General features: G+C 42.7%; 1 protein-coding gene across 3 annotated transcripts in view; it reads left to right on the forward strand.

The window, feature by feature from the left end:
* LOC138666948 (oocyte zinc finger protein XlCOF7.1-like) overlaps nucleotides 1–9,449 on the forward strand; it is a 160,230-nt gene extending 150,781 nt beyond the window's left edge. For 2 of the 3 annotated variants that reach the window (XM_069755148.1, XM_069755147.1), the window contains 4 exons: nucleotides 25–148; nucleotides 232–329; nucleotides 1,523–1,613; nucleotides 6,094–9,449. In XM_069755148.1, the coding sequence (XP_069611249.1) occupies nucleotides 25–148; nucleotides 232–329; nucleotides 1,523–1,613; nucleotides 6,094–7,703 (1,923 nt within the window). In that variant the 3' untranslated portion in view covers nucleotides 7,704–9,449. The remainder of the gene's footprint in view (nucleotides 1–24; nucleotides 149–231; nucleotides 330–1,522; nucleotides 1,614–6,093) is intronic. The other variant, XM_069755146.1, reaches the window with a different exon arrangement.
* The last annotated feature ends 336 nt before the right edge of the window (nucleotides 9,450–9,785 follow it).

The following is a 9,785-nucleotide window of genomic DNA, read 5'->3' on the forward strand; positions in this document are numbered from 1 at the left end:
GGGATGACGGTATCATTGTGTCAGGTTCCTATAAGGTGTCAGGATGTCGCCGTCTATTTCTCCATGGAGGAGTGGGAGTATTTAGAAGGACACAAAGATCTGTACAAGGAAGTCATGATGGAGGTTCCCCAGCCCCTCACATCCCCAGGTAATAGACAGGACTAAATACAGACGGCCTATAATTATCTGTATGTAAAGAATTAATTCAATCCCTGTATGTGTTTCCTCCAGTTCTATCCAGTAAGAGGACAACACCAGAGAGATGTCCCTGTCCTCTTCTTCCACAGGACTGTAAACAGGAAGATCCCGATGTTCCTCAGGATCATCAGGTAGATGGAGAGAAGGTGTCATGAGATCTCCCCTCTGATACGTAGACGGCTGTGAAGGTCTTGTGCTCAGTCTTGTTTTATTCACTAGTATTATGTTTTAGGCTAGGTTCAGATTGCGTCAGTGCAATCCGTTTAGCGTCTAGCGCTAGCGGATTGCGCTAATGCAATGTTTTGTAAAGCGGTCGCGTTTAACGGACAAGCAGCAAGCAGCGTCCGCTGTGTGCCACAAAACACCGGCACATCGCTAGCGCGTGCCGAAAATGGCACGCGCTAGTGATGCGCGTCCCCATTGCTGTTAATGGGCGTGCTAATGGACGCATTGCACGGCGTTAATTTCGCCGTGCAACGCTGTCCGTTAGCGCGGTCCCATTAACGCAATGGGAACCTAGCCTTATACTTGTGTAATGAGAACGGTGCAGATGGCAGGCAGGGCTGCCGCCAGGAATTTCGGTGTCCCATACTGGAAAAACGTTCGGGCCCACTTGGGACTCTACCCAGGCTACACCCCCCCAGCTCCGCCTCCAACTCACGAACATTCCACAGTCCCACTGCCCACTCATAGAAAAACTCTGTATCTGTATAATGCATCCCATAGTCATAAATAGTTGAATAATACATCCCCTTAAGAATATAATGCACCTCTATAGTAGTATAATGCACCCCCATAGTAGTACAATGCACCCCCATAGTAGTATAATGCATCTCATAGTATAATGCCCTCCCATAGTGGTATAATGCACTTCATAGTGTAATGCAGCCCCATAATGGTATAATGCACCCCCATAGTAGTATAATGCAGTGTCATACTGCAGCTTTACAAAAAAAAAAGTTTATCCTGACCTGGCTGAGGTCCAGCGGTGTCCTCCACCTGATACATCTGAGGCGTGTACCATCATATGTGAGTGTCATTATATGCCGGCAACGTGCCCTCTGACATCAGCTGCCAGCTTGTGATCTCCCGCAAGGCAACAGATTTTAACTTGCCGTGCGTCTGACGATGCATGATCAGTTGAGCCGCTGGGGCCCAATGAGAAGAGGCGGCCTGCTGCGGGCCTCCTCTGCTCGCCAGGCCCTATTTGCCAGTAAGGGCTGTTATGCTCTTATGGCGGAACTGATGGCAGGATTAGAGCTGATTATAGATGTGACTATCTTTTCTTTTCATCTGTCTGTGACTTTTACAATATTTGTTTCAGGGTGAAGATCTGACCTATATTAATACTACAGAGACATATGTGAGGGGTGATGAGCAGTGTAAAGAGGAGATTCCAACATACGACTACCCAGGTGAGTAGTAACCACTAAATGCAGAGAAGTCACAGATTCTTCTCAGTCACCGGCTGTGGCTGCTTTATCGGTAGTATAGCCCGGTCGTATCACAATCGGGTGTTCACCATTTTGCCTCTAGACCTCAACATTCTCCTCCATCCAAACTTTGACACATCAGCTCTAACCTGTTATAAAAAAAGTATTTGAATGTCTAATATTTCTTCTTGAAACTGATGTGACATCTACCATTGGCCCTTATAATAGTTTAGCTTGAAAGAGCCACTGAGCCCCATACTCTAATTACCCCAGAGAGGTTTCTCCACTAGTTACTCATTTATTACTGATGAAGACTGTTGAGTTTGATCATTTCAGTAGATGTGTTATTGTCTTTAGTCACAGTTTTTGACTACAGTAGTTATTGCTCAAATCCTTTGACTTAACCACTTCCCGCAGTCCTTTTTTGTTCCTAATCAGGACCCAATTTTTCGAAACCTGATGTGTGTCACTTTGTAGTGATAACTTTGGAATTCTTCACAAAGGATAATAGGAAACAAATGGACATAACAAACTATTTTCCAATTTCTCTTGAGTCTGACAGTACTCTATATACAATTGTACACTACTGTCTGGGCACATGGTAGGGTTAAGAAGCTATTTGACTGCAGATCTTGCAGAAATAGTTTGCGGATACGATGCATTGGGGGCACTGTTCGTGGTCACCTGGCAGCTCAAAAGATGTCCACCATGAAAGGACTTGGCGCTGTCTACTCCATTTTACAGATCCCAGGGATTGCCTTGTTCATCATACTTTAACCCTTCTACTTGGGTCTGATCTTAGACAGAGACCCCTAGGCTTCGGCCATGGTGTTACCTTCTGTTATGTGATGCGAGATGTAGCAAGAATAGTCAGGTAACCGGGTCAGTACCAGGAGAGCAGAGAAAATACAAAATCAGAAGACACAAGAGTAGTCAGTAAGCGAGCCGAGGTCACAACAGGAAACAAATAAACAAACCGGGAGATGAGCACAGAGGAATTAACCAGAGGAGAAGGCTGTATCTGACAGCTTCCAGCAATATGCTTCGAGCTTTAGTAGGGTGTGGTGCTTTCCAACTGGCTGGAGCAGGGAGCTGGACAACACACATCCATACTGCCAGATTGGATGGTACTACAAATCCCAGGTACCCTAATCTCAGTGGCAGGGCAGAGCCTGCGTCGCCCAGAGCTTCTTGTTTCGATGTCTCCTCCATTACCAGTGCCGCCTGTAGAATGAATAAGGTCGTGCCTGGTAACAGAACCATACATCACAGGAGCAGATCCCAGAGGAGATAGGACATACCATATGCAAAAGCCCTAATATGAGAAAATGGCAGAAAACCAGAGCAGTAGAAATCCCCATAAATTGACTTCATTTTGGAAATTATAACCCTCAGGGGATTAATGTATTGCAGTAGTGACTATAGAACCAGAAACACATGGGCTACTTGCACATTGAACAAGTCTGTAGGAACCTGTTCACTCACCACCAAGAAACTTGAAGACACAAAAGAGCAGTGGTCCCCAACTTCAGGCCTCGAGGGCCGCCAACAGTGCAGGTTTTCAGGATCTCTTTAGTATTGCATCGGTGGTAATGTGATCATCTGCACAGGTGATGATTCCAACCCCTGTGGAATACTAAGGAAATCCTGAAAACCTGCACTGTTGGCGGCCCTCGAGGCCTGGAGTTGGGGACCACTGCAAAAGAGCACAGTGAGGTCAAAAATACTCTGTTGTAAAATAACAAAAAACAGTAGATGCCGCGCTGGAGGAAACTGAGAACCAATGCCACCTGTGTACACTATCTGGTGAAAAGGAATCCACCAGAACCCTAGGGTCCAGGGTCCTGAGGAAGAAGAGGTTCACTCTTCGAAACGCGTTGGTTGTTTCCTATCCCCCTTTTTGAGTGATCTTGCGCTCCGTACTGCAGGTGACGTCACTAGGTAGGAGGAGCCTATCGGCCATCTTTTTTGTTACATGCGGTAATCAGGGAACGCTACCGGCCGGGGCTTCCCTATACCGCACCCCGCCACCTGATACACGCTGCACCATAGCCCCAGGGGCACTGACCGGGCGGGTGAAGATTTCCGTAGCACAGGGCCACACTCAGCAGTATTTAACTGTGATAAGGTAAGCGGAGGGACATCGGTGTCCAAACGCTATTCTCAATTAGTGTGGGGTAGTGGAGGAACTGTCTACCTGTTCATGTGGTACCGGTCCCGGGATTCTTTTGCCATTAGCTATATGGTTAGGGTTCTGGTGGATTCCTTTTCACCAGATAGTGTACACAGGTGGCATTGGTTCTCAGTTTCCTCCAGCGCGGCATCTACTGTTTTTTGTTGGTTTATAGTGATACAGGGGGGCACCACCCTGACTGATTCCAGCGGCTGAGGACTGACAGCTTTGTGGGTGAGCGCCAGTGTTATTGTTTTACTGTTTTTCTGTTGTAAAATAAATCACAGTAATAAGCAAGTGCTAGTCAAAAGATGGAAAAAACAGGGTATTTAGTTGATACGTTTTTTTGCAAAAAAATGTATACTAAGCTGCTCCACCAATCAAGGTATACCCATATAGAGCAGTCCTAACTAATGTATATAATCCCTATCTGATGTATTTAAAACCTGATCATCTATATAGTACCTGTATAAGCAGGGTTCAGAGAGAAAATATCCATGTGGACATGCTGGATGGAACAGCTTTGATGCAAAAGACCCATAAGGAGTGGTGGACTCCCTTGTCTTGTAGAAACAAGAGAACAATTATAGAACCAGAAACACATGGGCTACTTGAAGACACAAAAGAGTGGTGATTTATTTTACAACAGAGTATTTTTGACCTCACTGTGCTCTTTTGTGTCTTGTAGTAGTGACTATGTTGACCCCAAAGCCACTTTCCAGAAATTAGCACGCAGTGGATGTTGGAGAGTGAAAATTGCAAATATGCCATTTTATTACCCAACACACAGTGCCCAGATTGTGCTCCAGGAGACACACACATTGTAAATTAAGTGGGTTCTTATCACTATAGTAATGCCAAATACATTATTATTTATTATCATTATTAATTTTTATAGCGCCATTTATTCCATGGTGCTTTATACATGGATGCTAAATGTGGTTTGGGCACACTGCAAGGCTCAGAAGCGAGGGGAAAATTTGACTTTGGGAGAGCGGATATTGCTGGATTGGTGTATTGAAGCCATGGTGCTTTTCAAGAGCCTTTGAGCCACTTGTAATGTAGAAACCTGTTTTTCACTGACAGATGAAGGACCTGAGTATGGAATTGTTTTTTTGGGAGATGAGTAGAAGGTTTATTGGTATAATTTTCCTCAACATTACATTGTTTGGTGACTATTTAATCGATATTTCGGAGGCAGAATGGACAAACAGTTGAACACCACGCTCTACTGGTTCATCCTGTGAGGTTTTCTATTAGACTGTGAGCTGTCATTGTCTTAGTGAATAATTACGTATTCAACATAACTTGTCATTAACACAAAACTCAAAAAACCTATAGTCATTTTGTGGCCGAGAGTAGAATAGTATACCTCCCCCAATACTATTGTCCAAATCTGTAGGACAAATCGGGGAACTCCAAAATATGTTCAAAAATATAACTTGTCATGTTGTGGACAGTTTATGTACAAATGTTAAAATATTAGTAACCACCAAAAAGTGGACTTATATCTCCTTAGCCGCAAGAAGAGAACCATATATAAAAACACATTTCTTTATTTCCAAAATTAAAATCCACAAGACAGAGAAAAATATCACAAAAACAGAGTGTGTGGAAGGATACAGCATATAATGTAATATATTTTTTCCTCTAGGTCAAATAAATAAATTTAAGCATATTCAGAGGTTACCTAATTACATCAATGCACCCACACGAATATCTAATTGTATTTAAAGCCCATTTAGGAAAAACTATTAGTGCAATGCATATACCAATATGGGTAATTTTAATCACCCAATATCATATCCTCACATTTTCCCATATTGAGTATGTACAAAGCTTAGAAAATCGCTCATAGTGACAGACTAATAGTTTTTCCTAAATGGGCTTTAAATACAATTAGATATTCGTGTGGGTGCATTGATGTAATTAGGTAACCTCTGAATATGCTTAAATTTATTTATTTGACCTAGAGGAAAAAATATATTACTGATTACTGCTAGATGTGTATCAAAAAAACATTATATGCTGTATCCTTCCACACACTCTGTTTTTGTGATATTTTTCTCTGTCTTGTGGATGTTAATTTTGGAAATAAAGAAATGTGTTTTTATATATGGTTCTCTTCTTGCGGCTAAGGAGATATAAGTCCGCTTTTTGGTGGTTACTAATAGGTTGGAAGTGCCATAGAATTGAATTGAAACGAGACATATAGGTTTCTTTGAAATGTTAAAATATGTAAAATTCAAGGATTTTTTAATGAAAACTAATTGGTTTTATTTTTAACAGATGTCTGCACCAGGCGATCAGAGGGGCAGCTGACATCTTCAGTTTTTAAATCAGATAATCTTGAGATCCCACAGGATACAATTGAAGTGAATGCCATTACTCCAGATATACCATCATCCCTTCACAGCAAAGATCTATCGTCTGATCTTTTGAAACAGGTCCTGTCTTCGGATTCATTACCGACTACTAAGGAAAATCAAAGTCACAAAATAAGCATTAAAAAACAAATTAGTCCTGAAGTAAAGAAACCATTTTCACTTTTAGAATATGGAAATCATTTTCCCCTCAAAGAATCTTTTCTTAAGCATCAAAAAATTCACACAGCAGAGAATAGATTTTCTTGTTCCAAGTGTGGGAGATGTTTTAACCAGAAGTGGAATCTTGTTATACACCAAAGAACTCACACAGGGAAGAAGCCTTTTTCATGCTCAGAATGTGGGAAATGTTTTAATTGGAAAGTGCATCTTGATAGCCACCAGAGATTACACACAGGAGAGAAGCCTTTTTCCTGTTCAGAATGTGGGAAATGTTTTAACCACAAATCAGATTTGGTTAAGCACCAGAGAACTCACACAGGTGAGAAGCCTTTTTCATGTTCAGAATGTGGGAAATGTTTTAACCAGAAATCAGCTTTGGTTACGCACCAAAGAACTCACACAGGGGAGAAGCCTTTTTCATGTTCAGAATGTGGGAAATGTTTTAATCGGAAAGTGCATCTTGAATGCCACCAGAGATTACACACAGGAGAGAAGCCTTTTTCCTGTTCAGAATGTTGGAAATGTTTTAACCACAAATCAGATTTGGTTAAGCACCAGAGAACTCACACAGGTGAGAAGCCTTTTTCATGTTCAGAATGTGGGAAATGTTTTAAACAGAAATCAGCTTTGGTTCCGCACCAGAAAAGCCACACAGGAGAGAAGCCTTTTTCCTGTTCAGAATGTGGGAAATGTTTTAACCACAAATCAGATTTGGTTAAGCACCAGAGAACTCACACAGGTGAGAAGCCTTTTTCATGTTCAGAATGTGGGAAATGTTTTAAACAGAAATCAGCTTTGGTTACACACCAGAAAACCCACACAGGTGAGAAGCCTTTTTCATGTTCAGAATGTGGGAAATGTTTTAGACAGAAATCAACTTTGGTTAGGCACCAGAACACCCACACAGGAGAGAAGCCTTTTTCCTGTTCAGAATGTGGGAAATGCTGTATCCACAAATCAGATTTGGTTAAGCACCAGAGAACTCACACAGGTGAGAAGCCTTTTTCATGTTCAGAATGTGGGAAATGTTTTTATCAGAAAGCGCATCTTGATATCCACCAGAGAATCCACACAGGGGAGAAGCCTTTTTTCTGTTCAGAATGTGGGAAATATTTTACACACAAATCAAATTTTGTTAAGCATCAGAGAACCCACACAGGGGAGAAGCCTTTTTCATGTTCAGAATGTGGGAAATGTTTTAATCAGAAAGTGCATCTTGCTAGACACCAAATAATCCACACAGGGAAGAAGCCTTTTTCATGTTCAGAATGTGGGAAATGTTTTAATCAGAAAGTGCATCTTATTAGTCACCAAATAATTCACACCGGGGAGAAGCCTTTTTCCTGTTCCTAATGTGGGAAATGTTTTACATGGAATTCATCTCTTTAACCCCTTCATGACCTTGGGATTTTCCATTTTTCTGTGTTCGTTTTTCGCTCCCCTCCTTCCCAGAGCCATAACTTTTTTATTTTTCCGTCAATATGGCCATGTGAGGGCTTATTTTTTGCGAAACAAGTTGTACTTTTGAACGACATCATTGGTTTTAACATGTCCTGTACTAGAAAACGGGAAAAAAATTCCAAGTGCGGTGAAATTGCAAAAAAAGTGCAGTCCCACACTTGTTTTTTTGACCTGCCATTATGATTCTCCAGGTCATTACGAGTTCATAGACACCTAACATGACTAGGTTATTTTTCATCTAAGTGGTGAAAGAAATTCCAAACTTTGCTGAAAAAAAAATTAATAAAAATTGCGTCATTTTCCAATACCCGTAGCGTCTCCATTTTTCATGATCTGTGGTCGGGTGAGGGCTTATTTTTTGCATGCCGAGCTGGCGTTTTTAATGATATCATTTCGGTGCAGATACGTTCTTTTGATCGCCCGTTATTGCATTTTAATGCAATGTCACGGCGACCAAAAAACCGTAATTCTGGCGTTGCAAATTTTTTTCTCGCTACTCTGTTTAGCGATCAGCCTAATGCTTTTTCTTTATTGATCGGGCAATTCTTAACGCGGCGATACCAAATATGTGTAGGTTTGATTTTTTTTTTTCTTATTTATTTATTTTGAATGGGGCGAAAGGGGGGTGATTTTAAACTTTTTATATTTTTATTTTTTTCACATTTTTTTTTTTTTACTTTTGCCATGCTTCAATAGCCTCCATAGGGGGCTAGAAGCTAGCACAACGCGATCGGCTCTGCTACATAGTAGCGATCATAAGATCGCTGCTATGCAGCAGAAATGCAGGTGTGCTATGAGCGCCGTCCACAGGGTGGCGCTCACAGCTACCGGCGATCAGTAACCATAGAGGTCTCAAGGACCTCTATGTTTACTATTCAGAAGCATTGCTGAACCCCGATCATGTGACGGGGGTCAGCGATGCGCTAATTTCCGGCCACCTGGCCGGAAGCGCCGGTCAAATGCTGCTGTCTGCATTTGACAGCGGCATTTAACTAGTTAATAGCGGCGGGTGAATTGCGATTTCACCCGCTGCTATTCCGGGCACATGACAGCTGTTCAAAACAGCTGGCATGTCCTGGCTTTGATGCGGAGCCCTGCATCAAAGCGCGGTATCTGACCTCGGACGTACTATCCCGTCCGAGGTCAGAAAGAGGTTAATAAACATCAGAGAAGATGCACAGGGGAGAAGCCTTTTTCATGTTCAGAATGTTGGAAATATTTAACCAAAAATTGTAACTTCTTAAACAGTTGTTTTACTACTAGGACAACACCTTGTCATTCCTTATATTTGGCCTCGTTAAAACAAAAATACTCATACACAGCTCCCTTGCCAGCGCCAATTCAGTGGTGTCAGGATTCATGTGAGGTTGTTAGGCTAGGGTGACATTGCGTTAGTGCAGTCCGTTCAGCGCTAACGGACTGCGCTAACGCAAGTGCCGACTTTGGCACAGCGCTAGCGCAGATGGAGCATATGCTAGCTCCATCTGCGCTAGCAGTGACGGACCCGGAAACGCTGCAGCCCGCGTCTCGGGTCCGTCACTCAATGACGGCACATCGCTAGCGCACGCCCATTGTGGGCGTATGCTAGCGATGCATCTGCCCATAGGAAGTAATGGCGGCGTTAACTGACTACGTTACACCGCGATGTAACGTAGTCCGTTTAACGGATCACACTAACGCAGTGTGAACCTAGCCTTACAGTACACAAGCCCTGCCCCCAATCGGTGCCGGCTTCACTGTCCCCGCCTTCGGAAGTATTGAACATAAACAGGAAACCAGAGCTGCGACTGCTCTCTACTTCCTCCTATTGTTTGATTTGAAGTTGGGGACAGTGACATCAGCGCTGATTGGCCGCAGGGCTCACATGACCTGACAAACTCACATGAGCTTCATGAACGCAAGTGCTGACACTGCTGGAACTGCATCGGCATGGAAGGTTTGAATAATTATTTTTATTTTAACAGGATCAAACAT

Source organism: Ranitomeya imitator, chromosome 2 (assembly GCF_032444005.1).
Source record: "Ranitomeya imitator isolate aRanImi1 chromosome 2, aRanImi1.pri, whole genome shotgun sequence".
NCBI lineage: Eukaryota > Metazoa > Chordata > Amphibia > Anura > Dendrobatidae > Ranitomeya > Ranitomeya imitator.